Source organism: Oryza glaberrima, chromosome 3 (genome assembly GCF_000147395.1).
Source record: "Oryza glaberrima chromosome 3, OglaRS2, whole genome shotgun sequence".
Classification (NCBI taxonomy): Eukaryota; Viridiplantae; Streptophyta; class Magnoliopsida; order Poales; family Poaceae; genus Oryza; species Oryza glaberrima.
In genome coordinates, this window is record NC_068328.1 from 18,998,796 (window position 1) to 19,020,591 (window position 21,796).

The 21,796-nt window shown below is 41.0% G+C and overlaps 2 protein-coding genes across 4 annotated transcripts; one reads left to right on the forward strand and one right to left on the reverse strand.

Annotated features, from left to right (window-relative positions):
- Nucleotides 1-6,114: 6,114 nt before the first annotated feature.
- Nucleotides 6,115-7,124, reverse strand: LOC127766302 (L10-interacting MYB domain-containing protein-like). Its single transcript, XM_052291383.1, has 2 exons — nucleotides 6,786-7,124; nucleotides 6,115-6,690 (listed from the first exon to the last, which is right to left on the reverse strand). The coding sequence occupies exons 1-2, from the start codon at nucleotides 7,122-7,124 to the stop codon at nucleotides 6,115-6,117; spliced, it is 915 nt and encodes a 304-aa protein (XP_052147343.1).
- Nucleotides 7,125-7,750: 626 nt separating this feature from the next.
- Nucleotides 7,751-18,170, forward strand: LOC127767453 (uncharacterized). 3 transcript variants are annotated; one of them, XM_052292801.1, is made up of 18 exons: nucleotides 7,751-7,971; nucleotides 8,058-8,162; nucleotides 9,745-9,827; nucleotides 9,991-10,075; nucleotides 10,178-10,264; nucleotides 13,989-14,041; nucleotides 14,148-14,338; nucleotides 14,421-14,481; nucleotides 14,570-14,747; nucleotides 15,411-15,449; nucleotides 15,544-15,605; nucleotides 15,692-15,728; nucleotides 16,161-16,210; nucleotides 16,297-16,366; nucleotides 17,033-17,108; nucleotides 17,563-17,633; nucleotides 17,707-17,775; nucleotides 17,851-18,170. In XM_052292801.1, exons 1-18 carry the CDS (start codon nucleotides 7,912-7,914, stop codon nucleotides 17,908-17,910), a joined length of 1,437 nt encoding a protein of 478 aa, XP_052148761.1. In that variant the 5' UTR covers nucleotides 7,751-7,911; the 3' UTR covers nucleotides 17,911-18,170. The 3 variants fall into 3 exon arrangements, with proteins under 3 accessions (XP_052148761.1, XP_052148759.1, XP_052148758.1); XM_052292799.1 differs by having other exon boundaries at nucleotides 7,752-7,971; nucleotides 8,064-8,162; nucleotides 13,980-14,041; XM_052292798.1 differs by having other exon boundaries at nucleotides 7,754-7,971; nucleotides 13,980-14,041.
- The last annotated feature ends 3,626 nt before the right edge of the window (nucleotides 18,171-21,796 follow it).

Here is a 21,796-nt window from a genome sequence, read left to right on the forward strand (position 1 = left end):
TCGTGGCAAAAACTCACTTCGTGATTCGCGCGACGAACTTTTATCAGTTAATGCCGATAGTGGCACACGTGGGTGCAATGTTTTTTACCGGTCCCAAAATGTTCGAAAAGCACCAAAACATGATTTTTGGACATATTGGAGTATATTGGGGTGTTCGTGGTGAAAACTCACTTCGTGACTCGCGGGACGAACTTTTGTCAGTTAATGCCGATATTGGCACACGTGGGTGCCATGTTTCTTACTGGAACCAAAATGTTCGAAAAGCACCAAAACATGATTTTTGGACATATTGGAGTGTTTTGGGCGCGTTCGTGGCAAAAACTCACTTCGTGACTCGCGCGGTGAACTTTTGTCAGTTAATGACGATATTGTCACACGTGGTTTCCATGTTATATACAGGAACCAAAATGTTCAAAAACCACCCAAACATGATTTTTGGACATATTGGAGTGTCTTGGACGCGTTCGTTGCAAAAACTCACCTCGTGACTCGCGCGACGAAGTTTTGTCAGTTAGTGCCGATATTGCACACGTGGGTGCCATGTTATCTACCGGATCCAAAATGTTCCAAAAGCACCAAAACATGATTTTGGACATATTGGAGTGTATTGAGAGTGTTCATGGCAAAAACTCACATCGTGGCACGCGCGGCGAACTTTTGTTAATTAATGCCGATATTGGCATACGTGGGTGCCATGTTATATACAGAAACCAAAATGTTCAAAAAGCACCAAAACTTGAGTTTTGGATATATTGGAGTGTATTGGGTGTGGTCGTAGCAAAACCTCATTTCGTGACTCGCGCGGCGAACTTTTATCAGTTAATGCCGATATTGGCACATTCATTTAGGTGTGTGGATAGGCGGAGAGCCTACAGGCTCGGATTCTTAATGAACACAAGTGTGTAGAGGAATTAAGTCAAGTACAAAGGCCGATTGCAATCAAAGTTTCAGAGAATTATAGGATGACTGATTGGCTGGCGACAAATTAAGCTCGAAATTAGCACCACGTAATGCGCCATATATAGCAACTTAACAACGTCATTATAATCCATGCATCGCTTGCTGCACACACGCAGACTAACTAATTAATAGTGTTATCTCAAGAACAGTAGCTAAAAGAAGACAAGAGCACAGTGCCACAGTACTGCGAGAATGCTAAGCCACACCTGACATGCAGAGACGAACACAACAACCGCCGAATCAAGCGCTCCCAACTACTGGCTGGCCGCCTTGCCTCTCGTCGCTGCCAGCGATGCCGGACTTCAAGAATGGCGCACCGCCGAGCGCGCTGAGCCCGGATATATGCCCGCTGCCGCATGATCGATGGAAGCTAAGCTAAGCCGCCGCCGCCCTCGCCTTCTCCAGCATCATAGCCGCTGTCGCCGCTGCTGCCCTCGCCTTCTCCCGCATCGTAGCCATCGCCGCTGCCGCCTCCTCCTCTCCCGCCTCGCCCCGGCGGCCTCCGCCCCAGCCGCCGGCCGGCTTGCCAGAAGAGAAGAGAAGAGTGAGAGAGAGGAGGAAGGGAGAGGAGGGGAAGAGAATCTGCTGATGAGGCACCTGACATTTGGGGCCCACGTGGGTCCCACGCTGACTCAGCTGCCACGTCGGACAAAATCGGGGTCAAAACCGCCGAGGGACTGGTTTTGTAAGTTGAGAAATGCGTTTTATCTAGTTTTACGGTTGGGGGACGATTTTGTAACTCAATGACAAGTTGAGGGACCTTCGATGTACTTTTTCCAAAAATCATACTCCCTCCGGGTTGATAATACTTGTCGTTTTGGATAATGGCCCGGTCTTCAAAAAGTAACTTTGACAACTATTTTCTATTATAATATATATAGAAATATCAATAAATATATGATTTTATTGAAGTACTTTTTAAGACTAATCTACATATATGATTTTTATATTTTTAAGATGAATACTTTAGAAATTATTTGTAGTAAAAGATTTTAAAGTTTGACTTTACCCTTATCGAAAATGACTAATATTATCAGCCCGGAGGGAGTACTCCGGTGCCCTGTTGGGTCACTCCGCGGGTTACTTCCAATCCCCGTTCCTATCCCCGGTAATTTACGGGGCCCTGCCTTCGCTCATCCGTGGGTGAGAATTCACCCTTCCCCTGGAGCCGGAGGGGCAGGTACCGGCCGATCGAAAATTGCCATCCCTATTTGCGTTAGCTCAGACGTGAAACAATTCACATATCTTGGAACTCTTTTGTATTTCTAATGGTTTTCTTGCACGGCTGCAAGGTTTGAGTTGAGTGAGAACCATGGAATTATTTCTTATGATCCTTTTTACACCCTATATAAACTATTTAAATCATTGAGCTTTGTTTGTTTGGTTGTTATGCAGGATGTTGGCCGATGCTTTGTCTTCAACTGAGATTGATCAAAGTCTCGTTGATTGCTTACTATAAGGCTCTGTTTGTATGTAAGGTTCCCAACTCCCCCTCCTCGTTTTCCACGCGCACGCTTTTTAAACTGCTAAACGATATGTTTTTTTTTAAAAAAGTTTATATATGAAAGTTGCTTAAAAAAATTATATAGATCTATTTTTGAAAAAAAAATAGCAAAAATTAATTAATCACGCACTAATGGAACTGCTCCGTTTTCCGTGCTGAATGGATGGGTTAGGCAAACGATTAGAGCCGTAGATTAGAGACTTCATGCATTCAGAATTTATCTATGTGAAGTCTCGGTTTGTAGTCACAAATGTAATATAGTGGCAGATGGTCTGGCTATTTCATGCTAAGTATGTTTTCGAGACTGGTCCAGAGATATGCTTACGAGCTGCTTCCTCCGTCCCAAAAAAGCCAACCTAGGAGGGGTCAGGGGATTTGACTCATCGTAATACAATGAATCTGGATAATATTGTATTAGGAGGGGTCACCCCTCCTAGATTGTTTTTTTTGGACGAAGGAAATAAGCCCTAGCCTATAGATGGCCATGTGGGCCGCCCGGCATGGCACGGCTTAGGCCCGGCCGTGCCTGGACCGAGGCTTGTCGGGCCGGCACGGCCCGACTGACGCACCGGGCCGTGTCGTGCCAGCCCACGTGCCGCACTCACGGCCCAGGCACGGCCCAACACGCCTCGGGCCGTGCTGGGCCGGGCCGAAGGCACGATGGGCTATTGTGCTTTTTCTCAGAATAAGTCTAATTTTCCTCCCTCCTGTTGGGCTGTGACATATATAGCTAAAAAAAGTCCTTTTTCGTTCCTCTTCTTTGGTCTGTGGTATATAAATAGCTAAATAAGTCTATTTAAGGTCCCTATTCTTTGGACAGTGATATTTATATGTCTATTTTCAGTCCCTATACTTTGTGTGCCGGGCCTAGCCTGCCGGCCCATCGTGCCGGGCCGGCACGGACCCGACCCAAATCGGGCCGTGCCGTGCTTGGGCCAGGCCAAAAAGCCGTGCCGTGGGCCGGGCCTTTGGGCCTCGTGCCTTATGGCCATCTGTACCCTAGCCTTGCCCAGTGATAGAGTGAGCTTGTAATACAATGGGCTGCACAAACGTCTTAATAGGCCAGATGGCCAAACCAGATCCTACTCGGCAACGTGCGTAGAGAAGTGCTCTGCTCTCCACGTGAGCTCCGTGCGCTCCGCGTTGGATAGTTGGCACGTGTCCGATCGATTGATGAAAATTTCAGCTGAAATTTTCAGCCGGTTAATGTACAGACAGTCCCATGAAATAACTACGTATCACTCCGTTTCAGGTTACAAGATGTTTTGACTTTGGTTAAAGTCAAACTGCTTTAATTTTGAATAAGTTTATAAACAAATATTTCCTTGAAAAAAATAGTAATATTTATATTACCAAATTATTTTTATTAAGTTAATAATTAAATATATTTTTATAATAAATTTATCTTAGATCGAAAAAATTATTATTTTTTTTATAATTTTAATCAAACTTAATGCAGTTTGATTAACATGTTATAACCTGAAACGGAGGGAGTAAGGGCCCGTTTGGTAGGGTTTCAGATTATGTGATTCTAATTCTGATTCTTCCTGAATCAGATACTGAAGAGAATCAGAAGTAGTTAATTTAGGTGTTTGGCTAGAAACACTAAGATCCTAATGGGGGAAGCCAAAGACGTCCTTGGTCTATATAACCTCTGTACCAACGAGATATAGCTGAATGGCAATCCTAATATTTGTTAGAAGTACTCATGAATATGCACAAATATTTTAGCACAATACTTGTAAAAAAATACCAAGCTTCCATATGAGAAGTTAAAAAACACGTCACGTACATTGCATGGCATCAAAGACAATATCCATTATAATAATAGTCCACTCAAATTGATTCAGTTATTGCAAAATACCATGGTTACATATTTCTAAGGAGAGTGGAACCACCACAGTTACATATTTCTATGGAGAGTTCTTCCAAAATATATTCCTAACAGCACTTATATGAGAACATTCATCTAGATTGCCACAATGCAGTTGCTAGGTCATCACGAAATCTGTCCATAGACCTATCACTAGACTTTGGAGTAGAAGTATCTGATGCATTTTGGGAAACAACATATCTTGCATATCTTGTTGGTATAGTTGGGACATAATTTGGATCTCGATCACACCTACGAAAATACTTGTCAGTTGTCGAATTCTGTCTTATAAAGTTGTGAAGACACATGGTAGCTGCAATGATCATTTCTTGCTTGTCCATTGCATAGGTAGGCATCTTTAAAAGGATTCGCCATTTCATCTTCCTCACACCAAAGGTGCGCTCAACGACATTGCGTGCACTTGAGTGACATTGGTTGAAATACTCTTGCTCACCACTTGGTGGAGGACCTCTTCTCCATTTAGGAATATGGTACCTTTGCCCCTTGTATGGTGCCATATACCCTGGCCTATTTGGGTAGCCAGCATCAACAAGATAGTATTTACCTACGATATATGCATCGAGTCAATGTTATATGGTACAAATAAAAGATAAAGCAAAGTGTAGATGATTTCAGCTAGTATATACCTTGTGGAGGGTGTGGAAATATATCTTTATCAACATCTAACACATGATAAAGGACGCTAGTATCATGCATAGACCCTGGTTGTCCAATAGAAGAATATGTAAATCGCATGTCAAAGTCGACTGCTGCCATCACATTCTGAGTAGGACTCTTGCTTCTACCAATGTATCTAACATAATCTTCACGAGGTGAGTTTGCTGTGATATGAGTCCCATCAATGGCTCCAATGCACTTTTTGAAATGTGGCCATAATCTTTTGTCATTCTTAATCCTACTATGAGCCCTTGGGAAGTTAGGATCTTTGGGACATATGTAATCCTTGCACATACTAACCACACTCAATAAGACCTCTTCAAATTTTCTACTAATTGTGTTCACCGGAATGCTTGAACCTATTTTGAACCCTTCTATTGGACTCACCACCTCCAAGTATGAAAAGAAAGATAGCAGCTGATTCCATGGAGTTCATGTGGTTGGTTGCTTTCAGGTTATAGGTACTCACCAGCAAGTCATGCAATTTGTAGAAGAGGTCTGTATTCATTCGAAACATGTGGTGACTCTCTCCTGGAGTCCTCAGAGTCTCTTGTACCCATGCATATCCACTTAGTAGTGACGTCTTTGGTTTATTTTTATCATAATACGTCATATAATATTGTCCAAGTAAGCAGGCAGCTGAAAAAAGATTGGCTTCCAATGCTTGATGATGACGAATAACTGATTGTATGGAAACCTCATCATCTTCATGTAGATCAGTACCATCACTTTCAGAAAATGTCTCATTTCGATCAGTTTCACTAGAAGACATCTGGCACATGGAAAGAAAGTGTTAAGTGACAAGCATCAAGGCAAGTATAGAAGTACACATACAATTGACAACATCAATACATGTCCAGCAGCAATACAGTAGGTAATAAAAGTCAGTAGGCAATACTTGAAATACAATTGCATGCAACAATACATTAATTAAAGGAGAACTTGGTTGCATTACATGTCCAGTAAATAAAATAGGGGATAGTCAACACATCCAACAATTATTACAACAATAAAAAAAATAAAAACACTACTTGGAGATAAAATTGTCTAAAGATACAGAGCAATACATTTGTTGAACAAACACAACCATGCTAGGCCACTACTTGGAATACTTGGCCATCTTGAATTCATGTTTGATGGTGAGCCATGCAAATCTTTCTTCTGAATTATCCAAGGTCATGAACATCTCTCTCTCATATTTCTTTGTGAAAATCTCAGTAGCAATGAAGTGCTCTTTGGTACCAAATACAGCACCACATTCCTTCACTAGAGCCATGACATCTTTGATGGCACACCCTGAAGTGTCCTCCCTCTTGACAAGAGACTCAACAGACGCAACTGATTTCTCTTGGTTATCAACAAAACGACTCATTTGTTCATAGAACCAATGTCCACCACTGGTCTTGGGTTTCTTGGCTTCCTTACCAGCTGCTGCATTACCTCTCTTGGGAGGAGGTGAGAAATCCTCATCATTACTATCATCATCATCACCTTCATTCACAGCTTCTGTATCTACATTAATAGTACTGGAAGGTTGGGTTGAACTTTGCGGTAAATTTTCACTAGTAGGATTACAGTGGTCATCTCCTGTGTTTCGAAGGTCTTCAAATATTTGTTGGAGCAAATGTTCATTTTGAATCCCCCGTAACTTGAACTTTGCACAACCTGGCAAATCCTTGAGGAACACCAAGGGAATAATCAGAAGAGTGACACAAATATTTGCAAAATCATGGTTAACAACTTAAACATCAACATTAATATGTAGCATACCTTCTTGGCTCTTGCCCACCAATCATCAGATGCAACAATAGTAGCCCTAGCTTGGTCGCAACCTAATCCAGTCTCTCTAGCTATCAGTTTCTTCCATAGATTATACTCATTCCTCAGCTTGCTCCATTTGTTCTTGAACTGCAGCTTTTGATAGCGTAAGCTAGTCTTTTCTTCAAATTTTGCAATCACATTATCATACCCCACCTTGTTCAAATGGGTATTTGAGCGATTTCCTATCCTAACTTGTTCAGCGAGCAACTCACAAACTATCCTAGTGTTTTCATCTGTCCATTCAACATTATTTGCACCTTGATTTTCCTCTACTACTGTTGCTGCCATCTGCAGTAGTTATGAAATAACACATATGCAAATCAAAGCATAGATGCACATCAAAACTATTTAGACATACACAGATCAGAGTGCAAATCCACATCAATATTATTTACACACAAATCTACATCGCAGTGAGCAATTCAGTTCTACTATTTTGCACAACAGTACAACATACAAAGTTAATCAAATGGAGAAGTTTAGGACATGGTACCTTGCCCAGTCAGTGCTGGTCGTCCTGCTTAGGGAGCTCGACGGAGAATGGCAACATGGCAACTGGTGGCGTTGTTGGCCTGGATCTACAGGGCTGAGGGAGAATATGGGAACTTTCATATTTGGTTGGTTTGATTCTCAGCAGAAGCTCGCTTTCCGCCGATTCTCCCTTCCTTCGTAAAAAAGGGAATCGATCCCAGTTGATTCGCTTTGGAAGCTGAGGGGAAATTGCCCGTTTGGCTCAGCTCCAACCGATTCCTGCTAGAATTGCTCCTAAGAATCCCAACCAAACGGCCCTAAATTATTAGAATCCTAAAATGAAAAACCCGGGTCGAACGGGAAAAGGACACCCTATGCTCAGCCATAGACCGTCGTTGTTGAGGGATCGGGTGGCGTGATCGAGTCCGTACTGCGACACGTCTTCGCGGCCTCAGCCGCGCAAAAATTTCTGGGCATCGCCGCACGAACGCCGCAGGTTCCCCCACCACCACCTCTCCCTCTCCTCCCCCTTCCTCCAAACTCCACAATCCCCTGCTCCCCCATTCCCACCCTACTCCCCCGTCCTCCGCCCTGCTGCCCTCCAATGACCTCGCCGGGCGCCTCCTCTTTCGCCGCCGCGCTCGTCGTCGAGGACTTCCCGTGGGTATGTCAACTTCGCTCCTTTCACCTATATGTACTGTACGCGGTGTGCTGATGGGTTTTCAACCTGCTCGTGTTTGGCTGCGCAAGGTGAAGAGGGAGGAGGAGATGGGGATGGACCCGGACAAGTACCGCGAGGTGTTCGACCTCGCGCAGCGCGGTGCTCGCGCCTTCCGCGACGGCCACTTCGACGAGGTAAGCAGTTAGCTGAGCGACCGTGCTCCTCTTCATTCCCGAATTTCGTTCGTGTAGACAGTATGACTGACATAACCGGCACTTACTGTTGCTGGGCATGCTAAGAATTTTCCTGAACTAGCATACTGAAGGAAATACTGTGTTTCTACAAAATGTACCTTCCAGCTATTAGAATTTTACCTCCATATTTGGTGTTCTCTGATCAAGTTTGATACTCGTATGTCATAGTGAAATAGTCTAGTAACAACCTAACAAGGGATCCCTAATAACAAGTAACGAGTCATCTCTTCAGAAATTTTTTGTTTTGGTTTGAACATCAAATTCTCCTGCAATAACGTTACCAAGTAGCACAACTTTTATGTCCATCTTACAAGATTTCCAGGACCCTCTTTTCTCAATTTGTTTATTATCAGCCGTAGTGTAAATTGGTTAAAAAAATGTGGTCCAATATTAAGCCATCTCTTTCTTTTCCTAATGGTAAATGCTGCTTGAGATACATAAATCATGCTAGTTAGATGTGTCCCAAACAACTGGCTCTAGGACACACTTATCAGTCTCATGTTGTATGCTATTTTGCAATTTTGTAGAGTTAATCCTACCATTTTACTTGGTCCATTAAAGAAAATTTTGCTATTCCTCTCAACATGCCTGAACATTTGGGTTCCAAGATTCTATTCATGAATTTGGAGATTCATAGCCAAAAGTTGTTATATTTGGGACCGAGGTAGTACTAGTTTTTGTGGATTTCCTTTTGAGTTTCTAATGCCAATTATAAACATTTCAGGGCTACTTTCTTCGGTTTGATTTTCAGTTTTCCTGAATCCTTCTTTTTGATCCAAATAACTTCTTTCTTTAAATTTGAACTTTATTGTCCACTTTTTTAATAATCATTTTCGCTCTTTTATTATTTCTTTTATGATGTTTATTCACTCGGTAATTAATGTTCTTTCAGAAACTTTTTAATTTATGGAATGTTCAGATTGAAAATATCTAGTATGGCTACTGTAGAGAAAAGGTTGGGAATTTTCTGGAAGCTTCTCAAATCTCTCTTTTCCTTTCCTGGTACATATACAAGTATATAGGCATATGGACCTCATGGGCCTTGACACACCCACTCTATATTACGTTGAACTACTCAGCCCAACAGCTACTTTGTGTTATTTTCATTTTACTGATATATATGTTTTCACACTGACAACCGTTGGTGTGTAAAATGTTGTGTTTAATAGTTCGACAGAGAGCTGATGTTTTTTTCCTATTGAACTTTTTGAAAGATGAAATCCTTATTTTTTGAGTAAATACAGAATAATTTTGTCCAAGTATGTCTCATAACCTTATTAGTCTAACAAAATATTCCAAATGTTGAATTCGTTACTGGCTTTATCAGTATCTTTTATATTAGTTCATGTCCCTGCAACCTTTTTATGCAGTGATAACATCTATCCTGCATATGTAGCAACAACAGCTGTTATTATAATTATGCATTATTACTTATGTTTCTCTTAGTCTTCAGTTGTACAAGCTTGATTCCTTCAATTTGCTAGTTTCATTGTTCGTGATACTTGGTATGGTCCTGTTTCAGGCAGTTTCCTTTTACTCTAAAGCACAAACTTTGAGACCAGGAGATCCCATTATCCTTAGCAACCGAAGTTCTGCTTTCTGTATGTGAGTTCTCTGTCACTGTCTTTTTAGCACCCTATTCGATACTATTCATATGCAATATGATGTACCAATTGCATGCTTGTTAATGCAGTTGCTCAATTCTACATGGATAGGTTTGATCTACGTTCATGCCTATGTCGGGGCTAACTGGTTACCTCTATTACAGGATAAGTCAAGTGTTGAGGGAGAGATCAGCAGCTGACTCAGAGTACCAACCATTGAATGGTCTTGATCCCACAACGCATGCGGAGGTATAAGTTGCTATGCAAATATTAGCATTTGGTGTGAAATATGTGAGTACAGTGCAATGGTTCTTATGTTTTCGGTACAATGTTCTTATGCATTCACTGCAGTTAGCGCTCAAAGATGCAGAGAAGGTATTAGCTATCGGCAGTAATTCTCCAAGACCATATCTTCTCAAGGCATATGCGCTTATCCTGGTAAAACCTTCTTAAATTCAGTATTGTTGTATAATCTAGAATTTAGATAGATCCTTGCTTCAGTATCATTTGTTAGAGCCAGTATAGATAGCTCCAATATCATTTTGTAGGCCAAAGATTTTAGTGTTTATTCTCGAATAGGATAATTCAATTGACCGTACAATGTTTAACTGACTAGTATTAGGCATTGTGATTTGCAAAAGCTTCACTCTGTGCAACACTTTCGCCAGTTAGCCTCAACTGAGCACACACTTTAATAATTACTACTGTTAAGCGCTTGAATGAGTGTAGGGACTGAAAAAAAAGTTGGCAGTAACACGCATACCAAGAAAATGAAAGCAAGGGGGGGGGGGGGGTGTTGGCAGGAATGGACTGATGAAAATGTGAGGGAGTGAGGCTATTTCTGGTTTACTCTTTGTGTAGTTGATTTCAACAGGTGGGTCAACTAAAGATAGTGTTGCAACTAAAATGCTAAATGAGAATTCCAATGACTCGTCTCTAGTTAATGCTTACTGTTGGCTGCTTGTTATTGCCTCCTCTAGGTGCTATGCATGACCTGTACATGATATTTTCTCCCCTCATAAGAAAACTCATCCTTAAGCAGCACTTCAGGTAGCAATGTGCAGCACATGGTGACCTGTATTTCTGCGGGTTCAATATTTTCATGGGACTACCTAAAAATCATTCGCCACAAAACAGAGCCAAACGCAGTCGGTTTTTTTCTCAGTCGCTAATCCATACCTAACGACTCAGTGGACATCCAACTATGTACACACTTTGATGATTAATTAGGAACTAGTACATACTTTATTTCTTAAACCATATGATTATAACACTATATAACATTCAACACATTAGTAAAAAATACAAAGTAAATATAATGTAACTATAGTGTAAGTGTTATCTAATTACATTATAACCGTAGTGTAAGTGCTATGTAATTACATTGTAACTATAGTGCAAGTGGTATGTAATTAGTGTAAGTACTTCGTAAATGAAAATTCCTGTTTTGGCAATGAAATCAATACCACTACCATGCTCAGTTGGTTAGGAACTAAGCCACAGGGAACGCCTGGGAATTTCGTCCCGGAACGAGGAACGGGAACGAAGCGAACTTCGTTCCAAAAACGGAGGGATCATCGACCCAATACGTGGTCTGGCAATGGAGGAACGAGGTACATTGAGCAAAAGATGAGAAGGGGAACTCACCTGGATCTACACGGGTGGAGGATGGGGCACCGCTTCAAGCGACGAGTGGCGAGGGGTATCACTTCAATCGACGAGTGGCACTGTTTCTCCTTCGCTGCTCACCACTGTCATGCCAAGGTACATAAACCAGCGCATGCCGCCGCCGCCGAGCAGGGGAGGTTGGAGAAATAGAGGGGTGCCGCTCGTTGCAGCCGCTTTTCTCCCTCCTGCACTGGCGAGGAAGCTGATGGATAAGTCTTTGTGGTCCTTGGTCCTGATTTCTTCTTTTTGCTTTTGGGTAGTTTCACCTTTTCAGGACAGCATCTACTCCTTTAGCATATTTTCAGTTGCTAGGACAGCTGCGGTTAGTAGGACAGCAGCAATTAGCATCTCCTTTATGCCTCCTTTATGCTTTATTCAGTTTGGATGCCCTCTAGGACAGCATCCCATTCAAATTTCGAATTTTTAGACTAGGAGGGTGCAGCAATAGGCTTGCAGCCAGCTATGGTTTTATATATGTATCCAACCTCCCTTGGGAAGGTATGGCTTTGTGTTTTGTGAATGAAGAAAACCAGAAAATTGCCCCATCTCGAGTGCCATCCTCTTCTCAATGAGAGTAACCATTGAAGTTCTAACAGAAGCCATCACGCAGCGCCGCCGTCGTTGCATCGAGCTATCTATGGACTGGATGCGGCGGCTGGGGATGGGGACGAATGATGAGGACGAAGTGATGGGTGCTAGCCTGCTAGGTTTCACTTTCACGTACTGGTGATCGGCTGGGTTGCACTCATGGCCCAAATTCTTTTGGCTGGTGATGAGCTGTCACATGAATAGCAAAAAAAAAAAAAATGAAGAACCGAAAATAGAGCAGAACCAGGGAGTCGAGCACGTGACATTGTCTTTGTACATGAGCGCCAAGACCACTGTGATAACATGTATAGTTCTGTAGAGTTCCGGATTATCGTTTTAAAAAACCTAGGAATGCGTTCCACTTATAGTTCCATAATTTTGGAAGAGGTATACCCCTCTCGTTCCATGTTTTTGGAAAATGGTGTCCCGTGTTCCACGGTCCAGTTCCTCGATCCGTCGATCCGGGAACTTTTGTGACTTAGGTTAGGAGCTCTCTCTATGACTTAGAAGACCAGGGTTCGACTCCCCGCCACTGCGCCTGTACGTTATTCCTGGACGCATGAATCTCGACGTATATCCCCTATATCCTACCGTCGACGAATCGACTAATTTTTAACAAAAGAAACTGGTGACACATTTATAGCAAATCTGCATTTTCATTTGTTTGGAGAGGTCATCCATGAGAAAAAACAGTGCCAATAAATTTCTCCTATTACTTATCTACTGTTTGTGCCTATTGTACCTTGCCAGCTCCCTCAATGGGCTGCTTAGTATTGGTGACTTGACTTCTCATGTCTCTCTGGCTAGTAGTTGTACTTATGCCAATGTCCTTCAGGTGGTATGAAGCCAACCAAACCTTGTCCTTTGAGGTGTCCTGGACTCCTGGCCTCTAAAGCATTAAGCCAAGACAACGGAACCTTGTGGATACTGCATTCCCGTTGGTGTCATCAACTGTCCTCACTTGTAGTTGCTCAAAAGCCATTATTGTCGGGACGGATAAAACTAACATGCTAGTGGGACAAACCCAGCAATCCCGATGCTTTGGTTTGTGCAGTGGGCCGTAGATGAAATCCTACGGACGTAAGGGACTGGTCTCTTTTCCAATGCCATATTACTTGGCACTTATGCTGCCAGCTTGGTGGCAGCATTAGCTTCTCCAAAGCTGTGAGGCACACCACCCATCTCTCTGTACCTGAGGACCACCTAGTACTGGCACGTGCCCAACGACTTTGGTCTCTACCTAACCTTGCACAAGAGTGGGTCTATAGAGCTTCCACCTGCATTGTGAGTCTGGGTGCACTGCAGCAATGAACTCACCAGATCAATAAGAGCATTGATGTTTGCTTGCATCATCTTGTTTATCATAGCGTTGATGTCAGATTGGTCAGCAGTGCTATTTCCGCTAAAAGTTTTCGGTTTTTGGGTATACCAACCATTCACCCCCCCTCTGGTTGGCTTAGTTGTTGTGATTCGATCCTACAAGCAGTAGAGCCCTTGGAGGTTGGCTGCGACACTAAGTTGTTATGCACCTCAATAGGATAATGATTTATTCGTCAGAGATTGATGATAGATCACAGATGGATACAGAAAGAAGACTTGGAGAAATGCTAGACAATGGACGATGCAGGGGAGAGAGGATTTACAAAATTTTCAAACACTAAATGTTTAAGTACTGTTCTATTTTCTTTTTCCCTTTATTATGCACGAGGCACCATTAGCTGATTAGGTTTAATATTTTACAAATGTCACGGCATCTCTTCAGACAGATTTATAAGATTTTATAGAATCTGTTCAGATTCTATCGCAGCTGGCATGCATATTGTGTACTCATGGAAACCTTTTTCCATTGCATACATGTTCATGTAGTCGAAATAGCAACTAACTCCTTGACACACAGTTGGAGCAGTACCATGAGGCACGGGAGGCTATTCTTTCTGGGCTTCAAGTTGATCCCCTCAGGTACAACTGCTGATGCATTGCCTACTAGTACAACATGTATCTTGCAGGTATCTGTTTAATGTAAAATTAACCTCTATTGCATAACATCTGTTTGCCGCATGTATAGCCATGTCCTGCAAAGCTGGCTCAGTGATCTGCACAGAAATACAAGTATTGCAGCTCGAGCAAGACGTCCAACATTAGATAGACCAGATGATTTTGAGTGCACATTATGTTTCAAGCTATTGTTTGAACCAGTCACCACTCCATGTGGGCACTCATTCTGTCGCTCTTGTTTACATCAATCAATGGATCATGGTAAGCTTAGGGAATATTCAGACTTGATTAACCTTTTTTTTTTTTAATATCGGAACTTCACATTATGTGCTATTTCCTGTAGGCAATAAATGTCCCATGTGTCGGACAGTTCTTTTTATTGGTCCAAAAACATATCCTATAAGGTAATCTAAGTTCTTTGAAATTTTGTTTCTTTTTTTCTTCAATGTTTTCTGTTGACATCTATGATGACAATATGATTAAATGCTTCAGTGTAACGCTGAGCAACATAATTCAGAAAAATTTTCCGGAAGAATATGCTGAGAGGAAGTCAGAACATGAGACTATGACATATGCAGGCGTTGATTTGATGCCTCTCTTTGTTATGGATGTTGTACTGCCCTGTCAAAAGATGGCACTGAACATATTTGAACCTCGCTACAGGCTCATGGTACAATTGCCATAAATTCAGTTGATCTTTTTGTAAGATCCGTTTGTTGAGAACGATGATGCTTTGTTTTTCCCCCCAAAAGAGAAGTCTAATACTTGTTACATGTTGATATCTAACTTGTGGTATAAGCGTACAACTAAGAAGGACTCGTATAATTCCGGGGAATCTTGGATAAAATTCTAGTGTTAAAATATTGGAACCTTCAAATAAGATGTTCTCCTACATACCTGTAGGATGAAAGAGTCCCTAAAAAGCTTAATTCTTGATTGGTTACAAACGATATAACTTAGAGCTTATTGGTGAGAGTTCTTTACTTTTCTTTTTAAATTTTATGTAAATATTTTCTTTTTATCATAATTCAAAACTGCCAGGCAAAGCCTGGAAGTTTTCAGGTCAAAAAAATTATTACAACCTGATATTTTCCCTAAATCCTAGCTGTAGTGCAATAAAAGGGAAGACATGATAAGATAACTGTAACTATCATCTTTTGTTGTCTCTAGTTTCTCAATGTGCCAACAAGCATATTTCCAGTCGGTGTTTTTCCCATCTGTATATCTTTCATGTTATGCATGAAACTTTTAGCCTATTTTCTATTCCATCTAAGCATTGGTACGATATGTTTGCATGATAAGTTTCAACATTTTTTTTTCCAATTTGAAACAGGTAAGGAGGATAATGGAAGGGAATCATCGCATGGGAATGGTCAGTAACTAATCTAAAATAATCATTTTGGTTTTGAAGTGTCGATTCATTAATTTCTTTACTTTTTGGATTGAATATTGCTGCAATATTGCAGGTTGGTATTGATTCTGCTACGGGTACTGTAGCTGACTGTGGTTGTGAGGTGGAAATTCTGGAGTAAGTTTAGTTGTTACTTGTTTATTTCCCAAACATATGGTCATACTTTCAGTCTCATCTCCATATATATATATATATATATGTAGGTGTGAGCCACTTCCGGATGGTCGTTTTTATCTAGAGGTAAAACCATAATATTTTTGCAAGATGTTATGCTTGAGCTTATAACTTCTGTTCTAGGTTGGTTTGGCTCATATTGAGTGGATGTGGCTACACATACTAGCGTACCTTACAATATCAAGATTTATCCTGTACAAATATATTGCAGCAATCACCTCTCTGGATACAGACTCATAGTGAACTTTTGTTTACTGCAAAAATATTTTATAGATGCTTATTTTTAATCTATATTTGTAAAACGAACCATTCACCGGATACAATGAACCAATGTGTTGAACACTTGGTGCTCAAAGAGACTGCGGTATCCCTGTTGATTAATGAAAAACCCTTTCCCCTGCCAAAAACGTTTTTTTTTATTTCCATAGATAATGTCATTCAACAAATAATTGAATTTGAATATATTATCAGATGTGAAAATAATACTTTCAGTTATAGGTGGAAGGTTCACGGCGGTTTCGTATCTTGCGATCATGGGACCAAGATGGGTGAGTGTGTCAATTAATCTGGGAATATAACATGTTGGATCAACCCTTGTGTATGTTCATTTTACTTTAGTCATTTCCCTTTTCAGGTATAGGGTTGCTGAAATTGAGTGGCTCCAAGATATTTCATTACCAGACGGATCGCAGGAGAGAAAAGATGTAAAATCTTGTTAACTTTTCGGACTGCAATTCTTTTAGTTGTGCTGTGAAGTATTGCAAAAATGTGATGGACAAAAACCAGCTTAAGCACCACATGATGTTATTGAAGTAAAATTTGCAGAGTACGAATTAAGAAAATATTTGGACATACCATCACTAAGATATAGAAGTTTGAAAATGATGTATGTTGTGAGGCTGATAGGGATACATGCTGCGTGATTCATTGGTTCTTGATGATCTGCAACATGAAGGAACAATTTAACTAGTTACCAATAGAAGACTTTTACTTCAAAAGGAGTACTTGTTTCAATAGGACCACAGTTTTTTGTCCTAATAATGCATGTTTTATTTAAACAAAATAGAAAAACATTTTCACAACTATTTTGAAAATGGGCTAGTACTTTTCCCAGTAAAATGGACACATAGCCTATGTTTGCACTCAAATTCTTAGTTGTACATTTGTTTTGGACGTGGTTATTTTTCCGTTCTGATGAAATTAAAATCTGCTTTACGCTTACCTTTGTCTTCACTGTTTATTTGAGGTTTTATATGTTTGGCCTTCTGATATTTATAGACGGAAGAGAAAAACATCACAATGGAATGGTAATGCTGTCTCTATTAATTTGTTCTAAGTGACATTGATGTTACTCTTTTGGCTCTTTTCAGCTGATGGAAAGGGCTAATGCAGCTTCAGAATTGGCCAGGACATATATAAGGCGAGCTAGAGAAATCTCAAGGCCTGGTATGGATATTTTCGACACATTGTCATCCTGCTCAATGAAGTTTTAGTGATTCTGTGGCGCCCATGTGAAGAATAGACAGCTTAAGAGCTGACTCCTAAGATCCAGTATGCAGTCATGGGGTCTAATATATGAAGACATATATATAGGGTCATTTTCTTTAAAAATACATATTTGCGAATGACCCCAGAAAAAATAATGTCAATCCAAAAACTCCAGAAGTTGTATCGGCCACTGTCAGGATGCATAATTCCAATGTCGTACATATTGCCCTGCTCCCTCTCTCTCTCTCTTTTTTTAGGAAAATGAGACTCCAATTTCACAGTGCATTGTTTAAATATTTCACTCGCATAGTAGCTGCCCTTGATTCAAATGATTTGAGGGGGGATGCAATGTTATTTGGTGCTCACTAGATACCCATGCACATTGTACTTTAATATGTTTTGCTGAATGTAGCGAGGCGAGCAAGACAGACAGATCTTGAGAGCATGCCTGGACCACAGGATCCTGAAAAATTTAGTTTTTGGGTAAGGCTCATTCAACTGCTTAGATTTAAGAGTGCATCATATTGTGGCCTCATCACTGTACTTTTTATTGCAGCTTGTCAACTTAATAAATTTGAGGCCGTCAGACAGGTTGGATCTATTGCGCCTTAGTGATACTCGAGAGGTATGTTCTAAGCGTAACGTTCTCTTTCTACCTAAGAGATCATGTTATAACTATGTGCTACTCTTGCTTCTGCAGAGAATTTCTCGTAGTCTTAGATTGCTGGGTGATGCAGAACAAATTTGTCGTGTACAGTAAAAGATATATTTGTTGCACAAGCATAACTATTGTAACAAGTGATTTATTCATCAAGAGGTACATACTCCTATGTACACTGAATGATACTGTAGAGTAGAGTTGTCGTCATTTTTGATTTATTCAAAACAATGATTTGTGCAAACTCATTTTGTAACTTGAATTGAATCTGTTGTATTATTCTTGCAATTGCTGTGTTCATGTGGAGCCTGGGGACAGGTTGTTAGGGATCATTATTGTATATATTTTTACATTATTTCATATATATTCGGTGCTTGTACATATGGCATCAGTTGCCTAGCGTATGTAATTAACTGATGGCTCTTTTGTTTTGTACACCTTCAGAATTTCTGGTTCATGATATGCATCTCGTTTTTAGATAATGGAAGCTTTATTTAGATTCAGTTAATTACATCAAGATGATACAATCAAACTGAGTCACCCCTGGCCTCTGCATAAAATGCACACAGCCAAAAAAGAAGAAAGAAATAACTAGAACATCTCCTAAGCACAAAAATTTAACGGAAACATATATCTTAGTGGCTATCAATCCGTAGGCTAGATCGCCACCCATGCTCTTGGGTAAGAAACTCCTGTGCCACCTGGTCCAACTGTCGAGATACCACCGTATATCTTAGTATCTTAGTGGCTATTAATCCGTAGACTAGACCGCCACCTATGCTCCTGGGTAAAAAACTCCTGTGCCACCTGGTCCAAATGTCGAGATACCACCATAATAGTATCCCGTAGTCCCGGTTGGTGGAGGATAGCCCAGGTACGTAGCCACCGGGTAACTAAAGTGATAACATGCAAAGGAGAAGACACCATCTTGTTATCAAAAATTACTTCATTCCTACTTAGCCAAATGGACTAACACAGAGCTGTTGCACCCATTAAAAGCAGATTCCTCATTTCTTTGGGGACACATGATAGCCAACTCCCAAACATATGACCAACATTACGAGGAGGTTTCAGATTAGAAGCCAAATGAATTACAGACCACACCAAGCGAGATAAGCGGCACTGAAAGAATAAATGTTGGATAGTTTCATCCTTGTGACAGAAACAACATGTCTTGCTGCCTTTCCAATTTCTCTTAGCAAGGTTGTCCTTGGTGAGAATTACGCCCCGACGTAAATACCAAAGGAAGATTTTAACTTTTAGGGGTGCTTTCACCTTCCAAATCCGTCTATTGATATTCAGAACCCCGGTATGTGTTAGAGCTAGATAATGAAATTTGACCGAGAAGTCCCCATTCGGGGTGAGGTTCCAGTGAAACTCATCTTGCTCCTGTACCAGAACCAAATCAGCTATGTGAGGCAATAGGTTATGTCAAGCAGCTAGTTTTGCACCAGTTAAATCCCGTCGCCATGAAAAGCACGGGGGATTGGTTTGGAAAATCTGTGCGATAGTCGACTGTTTATGCCTAACTATATTATAGAGACAAGGATACTGTTCTCTTAACGAGGCATTACCCAACCATTTGTCTTCCCAGAACCTAACTTGGGAGCCGTCCCTAATCTTAAAGGATCCAAAACGAAAAAATCTTGTTTGACCTTCATAAGACTAGCCCAAAAATGTGAATCCCCCGCTTTCCAATAGGCTTGAGATAAAGGTTGTGATCCCAAATATTTATTGCGTAGCAGTTGTTGCCATATTCCATTGGTGGTAATATAACCACTTACTAATCAACGCTTTATTCTTTATCTCGAGGTCATGAATTCCTAGCCCCCCTTGTTCTTTGGGACGACAAATAATGTCTAACTTAGCAAGCCGGTATTTCTTCTTATGTCCATCCCCTTGCCAATAAAACCTAGATCGAAGGTGATCAAGTTTTTTAAGTACCCCACTAGGAATTGCAAGGAATGACATCATATACATTGGGAGACTGCTAAGTACTGAGTTAATCAAAGTAAGTCGTCCTCCCAACGAAAGAAGTTTTCCTTTCCAGCTACTCAATTTCTTCTCAAATCTCTCGACCACTTCTTTCCATTCCGCATTTCTCAACTTCCTATAATGGATTGGAATGCCCAGATAACAGAATGGGAAGTTGCCGACCTGGCAGCCAAAGAGCTGGTTGTATTGATCACTATAATCAAGTGCTTCACCAAAACAATACAGTTCACTTTTATAAAAATTGATCTTAAGACCCGACAACTGCTCGAAAGCTAGAAGCACTGACTTCATGTTCTAAGCTTTTTCAAGGTCATGATTCATAAACAGCACCATGTCATCGGCATATTGTAGAATGGAGAGTCCCCCATCAATCAAATGTGGTGTGACTCCATCAATTTGCCCTTGTGTTTTGGCTCTGTTTATCAATGTGGTTAGCATATCAGTGATAAAGTTGAATAGGATTGGGGAGAGAGGGTCTCCTTGCCGAAGGCCCTTTTTAGTCTGAAAAAAAGGCCCGACATCATCATTGACTTTGACTGCCACGCTTCCCCCGGAAATGAAAGGCTCAATCCAAGATTTCTACTTGGGCGAAAAACCTTTCATACGCAGAGTTTGTAGCAGAAAAGGCCATTTAACCTTGTCATACGCCTTTTCGAAGTCAATTTTGAATATTACCCCACTCAACTTCTTCCTATGTAGTTCATGAACTGTTTCATGTATGATGACGACTCCATCTAAAATGTTTCGTCCACACATGAAAGCTGTTTGGGTCGGGTTCACTAAATGGTCAGCAATCGAGCTAATTCGGTTTGTAGCCACCTTAGTGAATATTTTATAGCTGACATTTAACAAGCATATGGGTCTGTATTGTTGGATTTGATTTGCTTCTTTAACTTTTGGAACTAGAGTAAGTACCCCAAAATTTAGTCCGAAAATTGGGAGGCTACCAGTATGGAATTCATTAAAAAGGTTCATCAGGTCATGCTTAATAACATCCCAAAATTTTTGGTAAAATTCAGCTGGGAAACCATCTGGTCCAGGAGCTTTATTATGCTCCATCGCAAAGATGGCTTCTTTCACTTCTTCTTCCGAAAAAGGAGCAGTAAGAAAATCATTTTCAGCTTGTGAAACTTGAGCCATATCACCAATTATGGACTCATCAAGCGAAAACGAGTTCTCCTCTGGTGGTCCAAAAAGTTTCCTATAAAAACTCGTAATATAAGTTTTCAAGGCCTCAACGCCCTCAATTTTCCCTTCATCCTGGTCTAGGAAAAAGATCCTCTTCTTCCTATGTTTACCGTTGGCTATCAAGTTCAAATATTTTGTGTTGTTATCTCCTAAGAGTACGTCCGAGACTTTCGAGCGTTGGTACCATTTAATCTCCTCCTCACGAAGTAGACTTGCCAAAGAATCCCTCGATTGATCAAGAAGAATTCTTTCTTGATCCGAAAGGAGTCGTACCTCTGCTGCGATGTCTAGAGAATCAATTGTGTTTTGCAAATTTACCTTTTTCTGCTTAAAGACGCCACTGGTATGAGCAGCCCAACCTCTAAGATGGCGACGTAAAGCGCTCATCTTGTTATTCCATCTTTGGACCGCATTACGACCCTTGACTGGTTTGTTCCATATCTCGAGAACACGATCATAGAAGTCATCACGTAGAAACCAACCCAGTTCCAATTTAAATTGTTTAATGTTTCCCGTGAAGGCCGCTTCCCCTGTGTCAAGGAGCAAAGGCGTGTGGTCTGACACCCCTCTGTCAAGAGCATGAACCAAAACCAGGGGGTACTTGGATTCCCATTCTGTTGATGTGAGGACCCTGTCTAGTTTCTCATAAGTAGGAATGGGAAGCGAATTTGCCCATGTAAATTGCCTACCCGAAAGAGCGATTTCTCGTAAGTCAAAGCTATCGATCACAGCATTGAAGAGAAAAGGCCAAAGAGAGTTGTAATGGGCATTGTTTTTTTCCACACTACTTCTCAGGATGTTGAAG